At 40.9% G+C, this 20,009-nt stretch overlaps 1 protein-coding gene across 3 annotated transcripts in view; it reads right to left on the bottom strand.

Annotated features, from left to right (window-relative positions):
- The window catches only part of spidr (scaffold protein involved in DNA repair), a 46,372-nt gene that overhangs the window by 17,735 nt on the left and 8,628 nt on the right, over positions 1 to 20,009 (bottom strand). For all 3 annotated transcript variants that reach the window (XM_061693433.1, XM_061693434.1, XM_061693435.1), the window contains 5 exons: positions 19,048 to 19,262; positions 18,522 to 18,625; positions 15,688 to 15,895; positions 8,546 to 8,747; positions 8,198 to 8,433 (listed from right to left, as the gene is read on the bottom strand). In XM_061693433.1, the coding sequence (XP_061549417.1) occupies positions 8,198 to 8,433; positions 8,546 to 8,747; positions 15,688 to 15,895; positions 18,522 to 18,625; positions 19,048 to 19,262 (965 nt within the window). The remainder of the gene's footprint in view (positions 1 to 8,197; positions 8,434 to 8,545; positions 8,748 to 15,687; positions 15,896 to 18,521; positions 18,626 to 19,047; positions 19,263 to 20,009) is intronic.

Genomic DNA, 20,009 nt, shown 5'->3' with positions numbered 1-20,009 from the left:
GAAACAACAATTCATTGATTGTTAACTTTCCCCACAATCAATCAACAACAGCTGACTGGGATACACAGTGTTCTTCTTGTTTTATAAATGGCGACGACGTATTGATGCTTACTACAATTTTCCTCTTCGCCATCACTGCTGCCCTTCTGTGATGGGATCGCAAAAACACCCACAAAAAGAAGCCAAAGCAAAAGCAAAATACACTTGCTCAGTTAAGCTACAGCCACGCAGACAGGCCAACAGGACTACTCCTGGAAACAGGAGTCCAGAACATCCAAAGAGAGCGAAATATAAAAAACAACATTTGATCGATTTTATAAAGTTATCGTTACACTTTTGCCCTTCTTTGGTGGCGTCACTTGTGGAGTCAATCCTTTAGTTGCTCATGTAGAAAAGCTCTCACGAGATCAGTCTTGTGTGATGATGTCACACTTGAGGAAAATTTGACCTCCACATTTTGTGGTTGATCTCCAAACTGTACAGCATTTGAATATGACCCAATGAAAATTTGTGTTATTGACACCGTTAAGCCTTGATTATATTAGTAAAAGAAGTTGAAAAGGTGTTCTTTTTTTGTAAATTCTCAATTGGAAAAGTTTACAGTAATCGCTGCCGTTGGAGCAAAATGTGGTTCAAACAAATATTCCATTTTGCTCTTGCTGCAGCTTGTCTTAACTTGAGCCAAAAAAAATGTAATATCTGATCCAACACTTGACAGATAACAAATAGGGTGGTTGTACCAGCTTGACATAAACGAGAAGCCTCCTCCTTTTGGCCGTTCACAGCCCCACTTCCTCATCGCGAGACCCCCTCACTCTTTCAGTCACAGGCTGTTTTGAGGAATTTGTTATTGTGAGCAAGCACAGAATTCTTAGCAGCACAACTTTTCTTCCAGGAACTACGATCCACTTACTCTGCGCACGCACATACACACACGTACGCACGTACGCATGCACACACACGCGTACGCACGCACGCACGCACGCACGCACACACACGCGTACGCACGCACGCACGCAGACACACACACACACGCACGCATGCAGACACACACACACAAACATGCACACACAGTCACAGTGAGCACATGCACATTACTTGGCAACGCGCTAAGCAAGTGACCCACACATTAAGAATACAGCAGAGAGGCCTCATTGGTGGTGGGGGGGGGTGCAGGCGGGATTCCTTTCTGCGCATTGTCCACCAATCGGTGCAAGGAGGCTGATAAACATCGCTGAAACAGGATCCTCGCAGCACATTGTGTTCCTTCACTACCGCAGAAAATAAAGACTCTTCTCACTTCCTGCAAACAGTTAATCTTCTTGTTTATTCGACTCCAAATTTACAGGAACTCAACATCTTCTCCAGGCGTAAATATCGCCCTCATCTTCCCTCTCCTGGGTGTGTGAACAAAAAGTATCAAAAACATTGTGAGCTCAGAAGTGAGTCACTGAAGCTGGGGACTTGACATGAGAGGCACAAAGTGTCTTTGTCGTCACATAGAGCAGGACCACCAGGATGCTCGTTAAACTTACTTTTTTCCCCCCTCTCTCTCTCTTCACCAACATCCTGGAAAAGTACTATGACAAACACAATGAGGCATGAGATTGATACATGTACAGTGTTGCCTTGAGACATGGGTGACTCGACTTCAGGGTTTTTCGAGATACGAGGCGTCATTCGACTGATTTGTTTGCTTCGACTTGCGACCGCAGACTTGAGATACAAGAGCTATACGGTGGCAATGACTGAACTGACGTCACAACAAGCAGATACAATTAATTAAACTTGTTAAACTTGTCAGCCACTTCTACATGATGGGAGGTGATTTTAATCTTACGCTAAATCCCCTCATACATCGCTCAAATCTCAAAAATAGTAATCAACCACAATGCTCCAATATACTAGAGCAGTATATGGATGACTTTGGTCTCGTTGACATATGGAGGCTGGAAAACCGTACAAAAAGAGAATACGCATTTTTCTCGTCAGTTCACCGCCCTTTCTGAAGAATAGAGTTCTTTCTTTCAAACAATTCGGCAGCTCAAAGAATTACTCCCAAAATACATCCAGTCATCATCAGCGACCACGCACCGATTTCTCTCAATCTAAACATTTTATCAAATTTGGGACCCCCACCAACATGGCGCTTCAACACGTCCCTATTGAAGGACCCAGATTTTGATTCTTCCGTGAGGAAGGAATGGGATGAGTTTCTGAAATTCAATGACTCCCCAACCATATATATCCCCATCTCTGTTGTGAGAAACCGGAAAGGCTGTTTTGAGAGGTCGAATCATATCATATTCTTCGTATAAGAAAAAACAAGAACAAAAATTGGAAAATGGAATTGAGGATAAAATTAAACACCACACAGAACGATATGCAATTAATCCAATAGATACGGTTAGAAACCAACTTCAAAAGGCAAAACATCAGTTAGACGTTATCTTATCAAAAAGAACTGATTTTCTACAACAACAGTTGAGATACACTAACTTCGAGTACAATTCTAAAACGGGAAAATTCCTTGCGAACCAACTTCAGCGCAATAAAGAAAAATAATTAATTACAGCCATTCAAGATTCAAACGGCAACTGTACACAGTCACCGTTAGAAATAAATGAATTGTTTTTACAATTTTTATAGCAGCTTTAAGGCATCTTCGAACAACCCAGATCAAAAAGAAATTTAAACTTTTATGAAGGATCTAAACATCTCTCAATTAAATACACAAATTAAAGACAGCCTTGTTGTTCCTTTAACCATCACAGAATTACATAACGCATTAAATAATATGCAAACGAGACGGGCGCCTGGTCCGGACGGAATCCCTGTTGACTTCATTAAACATTTTTGGCCAATACTAGCGCTTCTATTTTTCAGAACAGTCAATGAGATAAAGGTTAAAGGTAGAATTAGTAGCCATATGAACACAGCTTCAATTAAGTTATTACTGAAGCCAGGTACAGACCCCATTCTCCTGGCGAATTATCGGCCCTTATCACTGATTAATGTAGATTTCAAGATTATCTCGAAAGCCCTCGATGCGAGACTTGAAAAGGTACTTCCGTCGATAATCCACTATGACCAAACAGGCTTCATTAAAGGTAGACGTTCCACAAATAATGTCAGACGTCTGTTGAATTTAATAAGCATGTCACAGCGTAAAAATCTAAACGCAATCATCATGTCACTTGACGCAGAGAAAGCTTTCGATAAAGTTAACTGGGCTTTCCTGTTTGCAGTACTTTGCAAATTTGGCTTCGAAGATTCATTTATAAATTGGATAGCAACATTATACAATTCGCCGAAAGCGACAGTCACCACAAAAAGGATCACTTCACAAAGTTTTACATTACAAAGAGGAACCAGACAAGGATGTCAACTCTCACCAATGCTATTTGCAATATTTATCGAACCTCATGCTGCGTGGGGCGGTGGGTGGGGTGGGCTGGTTGGCTGGGGGGGGTGGCATTGGGTCCCTGCGGCCCCCGCTGGGTGGCCGGTTGTCGGGGTGCCTCAGTGGGGCCGGCGGACGGCCCTGGGTCCCTCGGTGTGGGACGTGTTCTGTCCGCCGGGTGGACCCCTGGGCCTGATCCCGCCCCTTGATTGATTGGGTGGGGTCCTCAGCCTCCGCGGTGCGGCCACAGCAATTACAGGACACTTCTGTCAGTCTTTGTGCATGTAAAACGGTATCAATTCACTTGCATGTATCCGCAGGCACACACCCCTAGGACTCTCACTGGGTGTGGGGTCACGCACTTACTGCAACAAATAACTCATGAATATGCAAATCGCTTGTGTATCCCCTCACTTATACTCTCGTCCTGTACACTTTTATAATTTACATAATTAATGCCACCACACTTCAGTTGTACAGCCGGGTTCACGACCCTGGTCCCGCATGCTTCTTCTCCTGTCCTTTTCCTGTTCTATCTTGTCCGGTCCTTCCCTCACAGGGTGTAGCACTACAGCCTCATGCAACACTCATATATACCGTTTCATTGTTGTAGATAATGTAATGATTTACTTCTTTCATCCTGTTTACAATTAGTGCTTTGTCTTTTGTCTTTGTTTCTTTCTCCCTTCTAGAAACTTTGTTCTGTTCGACTGATCAAGTCTGATTCTCAATAAACCTCAATTATAATACCACAGCGGAAGCTTAAAAACTCCACTGTGACACAGTAAAACTCTTTCGGCATAAAAGGGATACAGATTTTCCATTCTGCTTGACCTAATAGCAGAACAGGTGTTGATAAATGGATTTTACTTTGCATAGTAGAGTTTCAAGTAGCACTTAGGGATGTAGCGCCGAACTGTATTTACTGACATTTGTTTTCTGAAGTGTTCCTCAGACTATGTGGTGATATCCTTTACACATTGATGTCTGTTTTTGATGCAGTGCTGCCTGAGGGATCGAAGGTCACGGGCATTCAATGTTGGTTTTCGGCCTTGCCGCTTACATGCAGTGATTTCTACAGATTCTCTGAACCTTTTGATGATATTATGGACCGTAGATGATGAAATCCCGAAATTCCTTGCAATTATACGTTGAGGAACATTGCCCTTAAACTGTTCGACTATTTTCTCATGCACTTGTTCACAAAGAGCTGAACCTCGCCCCATCTTTGCTTGTGAATGACTGAGCTATTCAGGGCAGCTCCTTTTATACCCACTTATGGCACCCACCGGTTCCCAATTAGCCTGTTCACCTGTGGGATGTTCCAAACAGGTGTTTGATGAGCATTCCTCAACTTTCTCAGTCTTTTTTGCCACCTGTCCCAGCTTTTTTTGGAATGTGTTGCAGCCATACAATTAAAAGTTAATGATTATTTGCTAAAAACAATCAAGTTTATCAGTTTGAACATTAAATATCTTGTCTTTGTAGTGTATTCAATTAAATATAGGTTGAACGTGATTTGCAAATCATTATATTCTGTTTTTATATTCTGTTTTATATCCCAACTTCATTGGAATTGGGGTTGTAATTCTTTTACATTCGATTTAATTAGGTTATTACTCTGTTTATACAGTACCATATTATCGATGGCTATTTTTCATTATAAAACATTGGAAATGTTTTTGTTGGTTTTTGGACAGGCTGGAAGGGATTAATGGCATTGCCATTCATTTCAATGGGGAAAGATGATTTTGAGTTAAATGCGTGGTCACGGAAAAAATTTATTCTCTCGGACCCATTGTATACATTACGTTATTATTCATGTATAGTCGCAACTGCTTATATATAGACTATTTACTGATTTACTGAATTTGTGACATATATTGCTGCTCTTCATTCACATATGCATAGTATACTATAGACTACAATATATATACTTAGTGTTATCTCTATACATTAGTATTCATGCAATACATGTTGTACTGGTGTGCTTATTTTATTCTCAACTGCTTACATATAGACTGATAATGCTGTTTGTGTGACATACAACACTACTGACTATTTTTGCTACAGTACATTAATCTGATGTATTTTTTATTTTTAATGTATATTTTGGATTATATTGTTCTTATTAATTACATTTTCAATTTTAACCTTTGTGACATACAGTACAATCTGCTGGTCACAATCACCAACCAGTGTATCGTCATTGCTGGGCGGAAACCTCCTACGTGGTCAATTATATATTTTTTCACAAATCTATACAATTGGTCTGTCCCCACATTGATCGCTTATTTTCTACAGCTGAAAATGTCTTGCTCTCTTTGAGGATGCGGTGTTAATGGCCTAACATGCTGTTTTTTGTTTGTTTTTGTTTTACTGAAAAGTGATGGTTTTGAAAGATGTGAGCATTCTGCCTGACGCCAGCAGCAGAAATAGCATCTATGAAGTAATGTACAGTTGATGTACACAGATATTTTGGGGTTTTTATTTTTTTATTTATTATTGTTATTTTTTCATCTTTTAATGATCCTTTGATGCGTCATTCCAGTTGGTTGTAAAATGAGCAATTTGCATTACAAAAAAAAATATATTCTATTCCATTCTGAGTGAAAGCAGTATGGCAAAATGTCTTTTTCAGTAAGAAACTACCATTAGAAATGTCAGTTAGGAAGCAAAGGGTCAATATATGGTCCCTTGGCAAATATGTAAAAATGAGCAGGCTGAGAAATATCTTGAAGTCATTGTTATCAGTGCGCCCCACCCACTCCATCGCATAACTACTAACTCAACCTGTTGACTCTGGTTAAGGAGAGAGGCGCGAAAAAAGGGAGGGAGAGAGTGTTTCCGGCCAAGGGGGGCGGCATTTGTTTACCAGCCAGAGAGGAAGCATGGAAGGAGCGGGTGTCAGATTACAAACCTTCAGACAGGCTAGATAGATGCATGTCAGCTGACCTGGCGCCATCGTACAGCAGCGGCCGCTACCAACACCTGGCCCTGCTCCGACCAAAACCAAAGCCTCTATTTTATTACCCAGCACAGGAGAAAATAAACAAGCGCGGGGAGGGCCAGGCAACTAAAGGGCACAGTGGATCGCTTGACTTCAAATAGTTCATTCACTAGTTCATGAACTATAACAACAGCACTGCCATGTGTCATTTCAAAGTCATAGGAGGTTTTAAACTTTGGAACGATTCGACTTCCTGTTTTAACTTTAAAACGTTGCTAGTTCAGTCATACAGTACATTCTCTGTTCAGACCGATTGCCAGAGATTGTGATGTGACCCGCTACATTACACAGGCCCTACATTACTAGTACGGGGGTCCTTGGTTTAAGATTCTTATTTTTTCCTTTGGTTGCGCTCCTACTGCGGCAATGTAACATGAATTTGTACCCAAGTCAGAACGCACTGCTAACTACACCATTAACACAGTCGTAATGTAATAACTACAATAGATATTTGGACGAAAAACACTACTAGGCCATACATACAAAACAATCAAATGAAAAGCAGTATGGTGGTAACTGAGCGTGTCTTCCTGTAGCACATGGCCACATATTCTCAGAACAGCTGCGCAAACTAACGTAAAATTCGGTCTATTAAGCGGACTATAAGCTACACCCACAATATGTGAAAATAAATAAATACATAAATTTCAGCTAGCGAGTGCTAGCATTCATATGCTAATTTACTGCGGATATTGACTATTTTTGGTGTTGCAGGTAAAGAATTTTGGTCAAAACATCCACGACTGTCACGAGCCAATACAACAGCAGCCACTTGGCTGGTGGCCACTGGCGAGTTAGGACCAGCGGCTCTTGTAATCAATTTTATTTATCCATTTTCTGTACCGCTTATCCTCACTAGGGTCGCAGGCGTGCTGGAGCCTATCCCAGCTATCTTCGGGCGACGGGTGGGGTACACCTTCAACTGCTCGCCAGCCAATCGGAAGGCACATATAAACAAACAACCATTCGCACTCACATTCACAACTACGGGTAATTTAGAGTCTTCAATCAACCTACCACAAATGTTTTTTGGGATGTGGGAGGAAACCGGAGTACCCGGAGAAAACCCACGCAGGCACTGGGAGAACATGCAAAGTCCACACAGGCGGGGTCGGGATTTGAACCCTGGTCCTCAGAACTGTGAGGCAGATGTGCTAGCCAGTCATACACCGTGCCACCCAATTTTATATATTTATTTGAATATATTGGACTGATCGGTGTGACATAATTTTTTTGCCAATATCTGGTCGATAATTATCGGACTGATAATGATCCCTAATAGACTTTGAACCATTAAGTGTAAAAGTTACATTTTAAGGCGACCGCAGCTGTCATAACTGTAGGACCCTTTCACACACTTGTGCATATTTCTTGTTTTTGGAACATTAAGGTAACGGTTACAAACCTGTTCCTGCCGGTAAGTTGGCAACAATTCAACTCTGGCTTGCTGGTGCGTAAGATTCCAAAACATCACACTGCCTTTATTTTCTATTTTTTTTATGCAGAATTTGGCACGCGTCACTCGCAGTGCGGCTGGATTCAATAAGACATGTTTGTGTCCTTTTGTCAAACAACGGCATATGGCTACAGTGTGCATACTTTGTTAGGCCTTCTGGGATGTGAACAATAGCCTGACCACTGGGACACATTGTGCCACCAAGGAGTCCTCCGCATTGTGGTCCAGAAGGCATCCAAAAAGACATGAAATATGTTTAATCCCTTCCAGATTTTTCTGAGGAAAAAAACAAAGTCCTGGAAGGGAGAAAAAAATGCTCCAACAGTACCTGCGCTTGCCTTCCTCTGGAGGAGGAGTGTAGGAGGACCTGGGAGGCAGTCTGCCATTAGCGATGGATGCAGTAGGCACAGGGATGGAGTAGACCCTTTGGACCACCACCACCACATCCTGGTCGAATGAACCAGCCTGGCTCAGGCCCTCAATAACTTCCAGGAGAGAATGACATTGCCTTGCCAGAACAGCAGAGCTCGCTACCCTCCAAATAGAAGCATCACAGGCAGCTACCTGAGGGTGATAAAGATGTGGAAATTGGACAAATGTATGGACATCTTTAGCCAATTTTACATAGCGATATGCCAAAAGACTGAAGTGTGACATCATTCAGTGTTCCACACACCTGTGCAGTATCACTTTCCTCAGCATCCCTGCAAATCTCCAGCGTTCCAAACGTCTGACACAGGGGGTAAGGTACAAGCCGTTTTGCCGCGAACAGGTCTCTCGGCGGCGTACAGGCCGCTTCGAATGCGGGGCTGATTTTCCGGCTGAAGTGTGTGTTAAGAATAATATCACAGCCTAAGCTCTCCATGGAGAGACTTTGCCTGCAAAGAAATTCATTAGGTTTATCAGTTTCCATACACCTGCATCAAAAATAAATAAATAAATAAATAAATTAAAAAAAAAAAAAAAAAAAAAAAAAAAGAACAAGAGGGAACAGGATTGCAGGAAAGTCAGCGCTGCATGTCAAACCGTGATATATCTACAAGGAAAGTCATAATGCGAAACAGATGTATGCTTCTTGCCAATATATTATATGCCGCTAGAAAGCCTGTTCATTTCCCTTTTAAATGATGACCCGTTTGTTAGGAACGTACATTTGCAAGACAAGCAGCACAACTCAGTATGTGTTGCACCTAGCCCTGCAACGAACGATTATTTTTACTGTCAATTGATCTGTCCATTAGTTTTTCAATTAATCAATGAATGGGATAAAATAAACAATGTCCATCCCTTTATTCAAAACAGGAGTATTTCAAATTGACAGTGCAGAAAAATAAAATAAAAATTGAATTGAAAAATAAATTGATTACGATTCAGTTTATGGTTTGGTCTGTAAGGTCAGAAAATAGGCAAAAATGTTGATCAATGCTTTCCAAAGTAAAAGCAGATGTTTTTGCAAATGTCTTATGTTGATTCAAAACAAACATCAGTCTGCTTTCATGACTTTAAAAGATTAATTGATTATCAAAATAGTTGCAGATTAATTTGATACTTTATTAGTTGTTGATTAATTGATTACTCTTGGAACCTTGTAAAATGTGACAAATCGTCACTGTTGCTAGTGACTCTTGATTGGTGTTCTTGGTCAATAATCATAACAACAACAACAACAACGCATCATGTGGAAGAACCATACATGGCCACAACAGCCCGGCACCCCTTCCTCATCCAGGTGGACCACCCTGGACACACACACACTACTGTTTCCAAGTCTGACGCATTCTTTTAAGAAATGATTAGAAGCCTCAGTAGCGTGTGGAAGAACCATATACACAGCCACAACGACTTCACAAAGCCTCCTCATGCTGATCACACACACTGCTGTGGGATGGCATTCCACCCCAGGAATAGAAACATTTAAAACAAATTTCAAGGCAAAATTCTGAGTTACAAAAGAGCTACAAATGAGCAAACTTTGTTTCATGTTGGTAACATTTTATATGTTATAATGATTGTGGTTATCACCGACTACTATATACAACGGGGCAATGCTACAGTTAAACGCCTTCCAAATGTGACATCATCAGAAAAACACATCCACGCCTGTCACAGGGAGCAGGCTGATTCTTGGCCGACAACGCTACATGCTATTCTTTGCCTTTCCTTTTAGTGGCTTGAATTTCATTTGTGAAAACGTGCCAAAGTGAACATTCTTTTAATTTATTTCTAGAACAAACCCAACCAAAACATTTCTGCTTTGGCCATGTACATGTATACCTGAGAGAGCGAGTAAGCAGCACCTCTCCCGAGTATTACAGGAACTTGAAAAACAGCCCTTATAATTACACAGCACATTGTTTATAGTAGTAGTGATTTACAACTAAGTCTTTCCACATGTGACATGAAAAATAGAATGGTGGATTATTGCTGAGTCAGCGCCAAGTGCGCTCTGTGACTAGATCTGCCATGCGTGTTGCAGCATGTTTCTGACGTGGGAGCGAACGAAGCAGAAAGACAAATCACAGATACGAAGGGAGGGTTTGTTTCGATGTGCACCACTGGAAAATATTCTTAAATCAGAAATGGAATTGTTGCAGTTTATGGTTGTTGTTTTTTTCAAATTTAATCTTCAATATGGTGTAATTTTCCTTGATTGAGTCCAAATTCACCCTGACGATGGATGCAGCCAAATACAACAAATGCCAGTCAATGCTTCAGGCATGTACTGTATGCACCATTTAACACACATAGCGCACTGTGTACTGCATACTGTATCATTCACCTGAATACACTTGGACACAGGCCAGACTCACAAGAAGCTACAATTAAAAGAGAGCAAGACACCATTTGGAAGGCCACCAAGCATCACGATTTGACTCAATCACACACAATGTACTTTGCATTGTTGTCCTATTGAAAAGCAAGAATTTTAAAAGTCACCCAATTCAAAAGGCGGCTGATTTCTGTTCAAACTATTAACCCTTTGGGGAAAGAGCTGGGGGGGAAAAACACAAATCAAACTTTTATTTCAACGTTTCTGTTAATAATGATATAATGAATGATAATTATTTTGACAAAAACTCATAACAGTTCTTATTGCATATTTTTATTCTATATTTACATTAATATTAATAATTATTATTACGACCCAGGACACGCTGGAGAGACTACATCCTTCGGCTGGCCAGGGAACGCCTCGGGACCCCCCCGGAAGAGATGGATGAGGTGGCTGGGGAAAGGGAAGTCTGGGCGTCCCTGCTAAAGCTACTGCCCCCGCAACCCGACCTCGGATAAGCGGTAGAAGATGGATGGATGGATGGATAATAATTATTGAGCGATTGTCAGAAATCTGATTTTTGTGAAAGAAAAATCTGAAAGGTTATTTTAAGGCCATATCGTCCACCTCTACGACTAAGCATCATGTTTTGACTCATAACCACACTTGAATTACTTTGCATTGTTGCCCAATGAGAATGCATGAATTGTAAAAGTCATCCAAACAAAGCAGTTTAATTTTGTCCAAACAATTAACCCTTTGGGGGGGGGGGGCCAATGAAATTAACTCCAACTTTTTTTTTTCTTCTTAATGTTAGTGATTTTTCTTTTTTTTATAGTTATATTTCAGTACAGAGTAACCATATTATAAAAAACATCTATACATAAAATATATTTTCCATGAAATTTTACCATTATACATAGCATCTGCAGGCTTAAGGAAGCCAAATTTAAGACCAAGACCGTTATTTGAGGCCCCTTCGACCAAATCTATCAGCTGTCATTCATAAATATGCCCATTAGGAGTTAGGAAAATCAGCCCCGATTTTAGCTTCCCCCAAATATGTTACCTTACGTGGGAAATAATATTTGGACTTAATTAATCACATTCAGTCAAAATATTGACAAACAACTGACACGCAAACCATAATGAGTATTTTTGATTGAAATGAAGTGTGTTAATGTACACATCAGTGCACAGCAGTAGATATTTACCAATCATGGACTTCCACTGCCCATCCAAAAACCCCTAAGTCACCGCAGTCATTGTGTAAGAGTGTCATTAAGGATGGCACCATTTATCATACCAATGATCTGGCCAAAGCTCAGTCATCGCTATACACATGCACTACAGTTTATTAGTAGAGCAGAACATACAGTACTGAACAGCGGAACAGGAAGAGGAAGTTGTTCCCTATTTGGGAACAGGTGAGTGGGCAGCTGACAGGTAAGGAGTGGCCGACTGCTAGCGTCACAGCGCGTAGGTGAATAATCCTCGCAGGTATTTCCGTTCCAACCGCAGCCCACTCAGGGGCAGGGAGGTATGGGGAGAGACAACCTACGCACAGCAGGAATGTTAGGGGTGATAAACCACCTCAAGTGTCATCCAGCAAGTTTGAAAAGAGGAATTTTAATAGACATACAAATGCCTTAATTGTAGGGGGTTTTCCACTGACTGCTATCCTGGTGCAGTACAAAACATTATTCTACATATAAATATGCTTTAAGGGATTTATGGCTACGGAAAAAAAAAATAAAAAAATTAGAGCGTGAACGGTCCGCTATTATAACATATGCGTTTCGAAAGTGAAAGGTGCTGAAGCCACCATGTGTTTCCAATCACCTTCCTTTGGCTCCCTCTCACACTCACGCTCCCTAAACGCTCCAGAAAATAATCGAGTGTTCCCCCCCCCTCCCCACCGCCCTCCCTCAGCTTGCTGGAAATGACCTAACGATTGCCAGGAAGAGGAATGTGAAGCATTCCCTGGAGCTGTCCGTGACGTCAGCGCTTTGAGGAGGCCCCAGCGCTTCCGCCAGGCTGGATATTCCAGAGTGCACTCACAACTCCTAACAGCTGGAGTCCACCGCTGCCTCGCTCCCACTCCAAAACAAGCCCCAAACATACATGGCCCCCGCCTATCTGGACTCCATGTGAGGGACTGCAAGGCACATCTGGGCCTTTGGTGCTGATATGGGGGCCAACTGGGCAAAAAAAAAAAGCAACACCGAGGAGCCACAGCTGTTGTATCTAAGACTGCATTTACACTGCAGGTCCAAGTGCCCAATTCTGACCTAATGCCTATATCCAATTTCATGTACATTCTATTTCTAATTCCATGTACAAATCAAGTAACATGAAACACCCCTGCATTCACAGATGCCCAAATTGCATGCAAATAAGAAAATGCATGTAAATGTAAATAAGAGTCAACACCGGACAGTGAAAACACATTAGTAAACAGTAATACATAAATAACACAAATATTACATGTTCGATAACTTTAAGTTGAGTTAAAGAAAACAAAAATAAAAATGGGTAACCACCACATTGCTCTACTGGCCGCCGTCTGAAATTTAATTAAATTAATAATGGACACACCACAAATGTAATGTATTTAGACCATTTCAAACTGGCTATGCTTTCAGTGTAGTTTAGATTTACAGAAGGTGTTTGTGTGTTTTTGGGGCAGATCGGTGTATTTTCGATTAAGTCAAGCTGGCACTGCACTTACGCTGCACTCGCATTGGCAAATATCCAATAGGCACCTGATTTTCATCCACATTTGGAAGGGGCTCAATTTGGATCTGACAATACACAGTATGATTCAATGTTTTCTCTTCCATTTACACTGCCATGACACATATTCCAATTATGCCACCTGAGGGGGGAAAAAATGGAATTATGTCATTTGAACCATTCAGTGTAAATACAACCTAATAGTGTCATAATGACAAACAGAAAACCATTTATACTTTTTGGATCTTAATGATATTTCAAGTTTTGACATATATCAGTGCATAGATCCCGACTGCCCGTGGTCAAACAACTGTCCCCGCTCAATGCTTCCTGTTCCCCTTTTTGTCCAGCATGTTATTCTGAGTCAACTCATGTTGTTGTGCAATTGCCTCCAAGTGTCTTTTTTTTTTTTAAACTGCTACCCAGAAATGAATTTGTCCCACACAAAAAAAAAAATTTCCAAAAGAGGGAAACACAGGAAAGTGTTTTTTACTGAACATGCACTTTTCTGTCACATCGGTGCAAGTTGTTCCTCTTATTTAAGTTCACAGAGTGTACTTTCTTCAACTGACACTGAGATGTTGTCAATTTCAAACATAACGCATGTACTAGGACATCAAACGTGTGACTGGCAAGACTATGCTAAATGTCTTTATACTGCTAATGCAACCATAAAGAACCCACACATCAACACCTCTTAAAACAAAAACGGTATTTAGAGGTTTAAGGAAGACAAATTAAAGACCTTTTAAGACCTTTATAGGGCCACGTCAATCGACTTTTAAGACCTCTTATTTAGTAAATAGGACCATTAGGAGTGGAAATAACAACTCAATATTATATCACGATATTTTACATATACATGATGTTACACATATTACCTGTCATCTATAATTACGGCCTTAATTTGAGAAGAAAAATCTAATCGATTTTTGGAGAGGAAAGTAAGGGCAGCGAGATATCCAAGACAAAGTGTGGACTGTGGCGTATAACAGTATCGTGTCAAGAGCAAAGGTTCAGCAACAAGTTATCGGTGTTAAGAGTTATGTGAGATTGTTTTTGTCATTTCATGCCACCTATCTTCAAATGCTACCAATAAGTGGTTTCACCCAAGAACGTCTACAAGAAAATAGTACCTTTCAGTAACTGTTTCTTCACTTGGAAAAGCAAAGGGGCAGTAGTGTTCTTGAAATAACGTTGTTGTTGTTGTTGTTGTTGTTTTTAATCAGGCCCTTTGAGAGCTCCAACCTGTGGCTGAAGTGTTTATTGGGTTGCATGTTACAACCCATTAGTCTTTTTATGGTTGAGGCTTTTATTTTGAGTGCACGGTTTAGATTTTTTTTTTTTTTTTATGTACTTGGCATAAATCACGTTGTGACCGTTGTGTGTTTATATTTTTTAAAAAAAAGAAAGAAAATACATTTAATAAAATTGTTACTTATTTACTTAAGGTGGATTTATGCCGCATGGTTCAAGTGACAAGTCAGATTTTTGGCACATCTGGGATGTGCGTAATGGCAGCGTAAGTAGAAACACACAAACAAACGAAAAAATCGGAGAAACAGATATTTTCAATCAGGCCTCTTTCAAATGTGGATATGAATCTGATACATATCGGATATATGTCAATACAAGTGCAGCATTAATGCACACATCGGATATACCCCGTTAATGCCAGCTTGACATTGTAATACACCAATTGGTGATGTATATAGAGTCACGTTTACTCAAACAACACAAATAAGTACGGTTAAAAACACCTGTTGTCAATCTAAACAACACCAAAAGCATAGACAATTAAATAAAGTCTAAATATGCTACATGAGAAGCATTTCTATCATTTATTAAGCAAAATAATTGCAAACATCGGCCAGTGGAGTAACGAGGAGGCGAAGAAGAAGCAGCCCAGGCCAAATAAATGCTATGAAACGTTTAATATTTGTATTTATTCGTGTAATATTGTTAACCTCTGTGTTGTGACCGCCTGGTAGAAATTATTTACATGTAATTTGGGTATCTGTACAAGCGAGTTGTTTCACAAAGCTCAGTGACATATCGGATATGTGTCACATGAAATGTATGCGGAAATACCAGACACCCAAAACAAAAAACAGATACTGTGATGGCATTAAATCAAAATTGCTGTGTAAATCCAGCCTTAAGAGTATTTTTATGGATGAGGCTTTTATTTTAATGAGTTGTTTATTTCTATGCTGGTATGACTGAACTCTTTTAATGCATTTTGTGTGACCACCACTGCTATATATATAAATGCATCCACTGCTATATATATAAATGCATGCTCTCACCATGGTGGGAATATGTGGATGATGTCCGCAGGCGCCGGGCTGAGCTGGGCTGCAGTCGCCCTGGAGAGCAACACCATCACATGAGTGCTTTCTTCAGGGAGGGAGTTGGCGGGACCGGGCGACGGGTGGTGCTGGCAGCGCACGAGTTGTGCGCTGCACTCCTCCTGAACCTCCAGCACCTCCAGCACCAGCACGCCGGGCCTGTCCGCTGGAGAGCGGAGCAACAACAACACAGATGTTGAGTGTGTGTTTGCGCTAATGGTCAACTCTCTGAAGGACTCATTAGGGTTAGTCTTGTGCTTTTAAGATTCTATCATTTACTGTGGATAACGGGGGCTATCATTGTGACAAGCTGATTAAAACACAGTACTTTAAATCATATTGTGACTGACTTTTTGTTAGATAACAGAGAAGAGCCAATCAAACATCCGAGCAGCACAAATAAAAAATAAAGCGACTTGGGTTAGCGCACGCACTTTGGGGTGTAAAGTGGATTGCGCTGGATTGTGAAATGGCAGCCTGTCAATTTGAACACAATGCGCCTTTTGTGTGTGCGTGTTACAGATTCCCTGAGCGTGGCCGGAGGGGGTATTTTAAAGTGAAATGTAGGTTTAAACATTATCGAAGAGTGCACACGAGAGCAATTGTTACATTTTTAAGCATGCATTTATCAAAACATGGGCTGCATTTCTGCTCTGTATATCAATTTCCCCAAGGCAAACACAGAATAATCTAACCTCCATTAAACCGAAATGAAATTAATGAATTGGCTCAGGAAGAAACAAAGGTGCAAAGAATTTCAGCCAAGGCACTTCATTTAAATATCCATCAAGCCTACATAAATTGATCACATTAGGCATGATTGACATTGTCAGTGACATCTTGTGTTGTGGTATTAATATGTCAGGCGGCACAGCATCACACTTAAAGGTGTTGCTAATATTTTGCCACATAGATAAACAATCAAAACAGTAGAAACAGCTCTTAAGTAAGGTGCAGTGTCAATAACAATGATATTAAACAGTTATCTCGTTAGATGAGGCCTGTATAACTTCTGCGTTACACTAATGAAAGCCACCAAAAGCCCAATTTTTTCCACTATCAACTGTCAACTATAAGATACTGCTTGTAGATATACAGAGAAGTAATTTGGTACACCACGGAAGGGAAAACAAATGGTAGGTAGATGGTTTCCTGCAGCCTAAAGCGACTTCAGAGCACACTACCTCACTGTGGCCTCAATATACACTCACCTATACAAAAAACAAAACAAACAAACAAAAAACATCCCAGATCTTAGTGAGTGTAAAACAAAGTGTAAAAATTTACAAAGTGTAAAAATTATTGCAGCGTGGGGTAATTATCTTAACCGGGACTCAAGCTGAAGATTTGACTGGTAGTTTTAACCATTCTACTGACGGATGGGGGAAAAAATAGGAAAAGGACAACAACCTGAATGTATCTTATGTCGTTTTAATTAAAGCAGTAACAAGAGAGCAGACCTTCATCTGCCTCTTACACAGAATCCTGCCATTGTGTGACACTGCAATGTGCACTTCCACACTGCGACACCGCATCCCGCTGATCATTAGATGGTGTCAGTGCCAGTGTCTACAAACTTCAGAATTTATAGGCAATAGCTCGATCACATGGTGAGTCAAACATTATTTTCTGTGATGCTGTTCTGCGCGAAAGGTACTGACACAGAATGGTGTATTGAAATCGACTCGCGACTATCCAGGCTTTGGAGTTAGTATTAGAGACGGGACGGCGGCTGTGTCAAAGTGAAGTGTGAAAAGCCAGGATGAAGTTGCAAAAGTCAAACAGCAGAAACCTACCACTCCTGTGCGACTGTTTTGAAAGCAAACGTTTTTATCAGACGTTTTGTGTCCGTCAAAACCTTCTTTTTCCTCCCATGTAGGTGGTGTGAAAAGGCACTGACAAAGAATGGGAGTTCAACTTGAGCTGCAAATCTCTGGGCTTTCAGAGGTAGTATCACAGGCATAACAGAGGCAAGTGGCTGCACAAAAGGGACGACGGCTGTGCGAAAGGGCCTTGTGAAAATCTAGGACGAGGGTGTCAATTTTAACACCAGACGCTCACTTCTGCCACACTGCTGTGTGAAAGCAAATTTTGACATCTGACCATTTTTCCTCATCAAAGTAGTGTATTTTCCGGGTCACCGTTCTGCGTGAAAGGCACTGACAAAGACAGGGGGGTTGAAGTAAAGTTGCAAACTGCTCGATTTTCAAAGGTAGAATCAGAAGCTGAAATGGACACGGGACAGCGGGTGTGAAGTTGAACACCGGAGACTCACTTCTCTCATTTTGCTGGCATCATGCGTTTAATCATCTGATTGCGGAACGCCATGTCACTGTGTGAAGTGGTACACAGTTGCTGCAATCTCATGCAATTACTAGGTTCTGTGTAAAAGGCAAAGGTGGCTTAATGTGTATCATGTCACAGCTCTTATTGCTGTTTTGCTGGATCTCTGTGTAATAGAGGTTGATGACCATGAGCCCCTACAGCGGGTACGGAAACTACTAGTAACAATTCCGGGTTTTTTTCTGTCAATGTGGGGTGCTGTGTGTACATTAATGAGGAAAAAAATTAACTTAAATGATTTTAACAAATGGCCGCAATATAACAAAGAGTGAAAAATTTAATGGGGTCTGAAAACTTTCCGTACCCACTATATATATATTGGTATATTATAACATGAAAGGCACAGGTGAGTAAAATGACAGCTCTACATTACTGTTATGTCTCCTTAGCTCCCATTTTGCTCAAACTCTTTGTGAAAGGCTCAAGTGTGAAAGGGTCTATATTGAAACCTTCAGTTTCTGTCCAGTTGTCCGTGGTGGAGCAGTGCCTCCAGAAGCTCACAGCTGACCTCTGCCTGCTGTGAAGTCGATTCAGCCTCTCCGCAAGACCTCCGCTGTTGAACACACACACAAACACACACAGATAGTGAAATTTGAAAGGTATAGGCACCACATTTTGTAGTTCAAGAAAATTCTCAGTAAGCCGACAAACCACAGATGAAGATGATCTTAACGATGCCGGTGACCTTTAGGCAGGTGTCACGTTCATCAAAATGTGGAAACATTACCTTCAAGTCAGCATGATGTCTTTAACTAGCGCGCTCGTTTGCTTTGTGTGTGCCTTTTTTGAAGCCATATCATGCCATATCAGCCATGCTTGAATGGATATGAAAACTGCTGTCTACTCAGAGTTATTGAAGTACTGTAGAAATGCACTGCCTCACTGACACTCCCCGGTGGATTCCATTAAACCTAACCTGTTAGCATGAATTCTCCCATCCCTTTAAATATTAGATTTGAAAAAGTTCCTTCTCACCTTTGAAACTTCCTTTTCTTTTTGGCCGAGTCTTCGGGGGTCTTGGACTGCCTGTCAAATGGCTTCTGGGGCGTCTGAAGCATGGCGTGAGCATATCGGACCCAGTAGCTGACAGACCTTTTGTTGCCCTCGCCACTGCCTGCTAGAAGGCTCTCTGCGTCTAGTCTGCTGGTGGTCAGTGTGTCACCGTCAGAAGCATAGCCAGAGATTTCCAACTGTCTCATGCGTGGGGAAAAGAAATAATTACTTACTCAGCTCATTTTCTGCCGAAATGAGCTGCAATAATACAGTAAACGATTAAAAAAATGATTAAATGATTACTGTAAGAAGGGAAACATACATAAACATTCAGACATAATTAGTTATCTGCTAAAATTGACCAATCTAAAGGAAAACAAAGTAAAGTCAGACCCAACTAGTTAGTAGTGGAATTGGGCTACGATAACAAGTGAAATAAAATATACAGACCAAACTAGTTAGCTGCCAGATTGGTTGCTGTAAGAAGAGGAACTGACAGTAAACAGTCAGACCCAACTAGTAAGCTGCTTAAACAGGCTGCTATGAGAAGGGAAACAAACATTCAGGCCCAACTAGTTAAATGCCTAAATGGGTTGCAGTAAGGAGGGGAAAAGACAGTAAACATTTAGTCCCAACTAGTTAGCTGATTAAATGGCCTAATGTAAAAGGAAATACACAGTGAATTGTCAGACCCAGCTATTTAGCTGCTTAAATGCGCATCTGGAAGAAGGGAACCAAAGTCAACCTTCAGTTCTCAATTAGTTAGCGATTTACCTTGGCTCCTGTAAGAAACAAAACAAACAAGACCGACTGGTTATCTGCCTGAATGGGGGAGATAGTAAATCGTGATACCCAACAAAATAGCAAAAAAAAAAAACAATTTAAAAAAAAAAAAAAACCCAATACTGATATTTGAGCATTAATTTTTCCAATTATCAATCAAG

The sequence above is a fragment of the Phycodurus eques genome, chromosome 13, assembly GCF_024500275.1.
Source record: "Phycodurus eques isolate BA_2022a chromosome 13, UOR_Pequ_1.1, whole genome shotgun sequence".
Lineage (NCBI taxonomy): Eukaryota > Metazoa > Chordata > Actinopteri > Syngnathiformes > Syngnathidae > Phycodurus > Phycodurus eques.
This window is presented reverse-complemented; position numbering and strand designations above follow the sequence as displayed.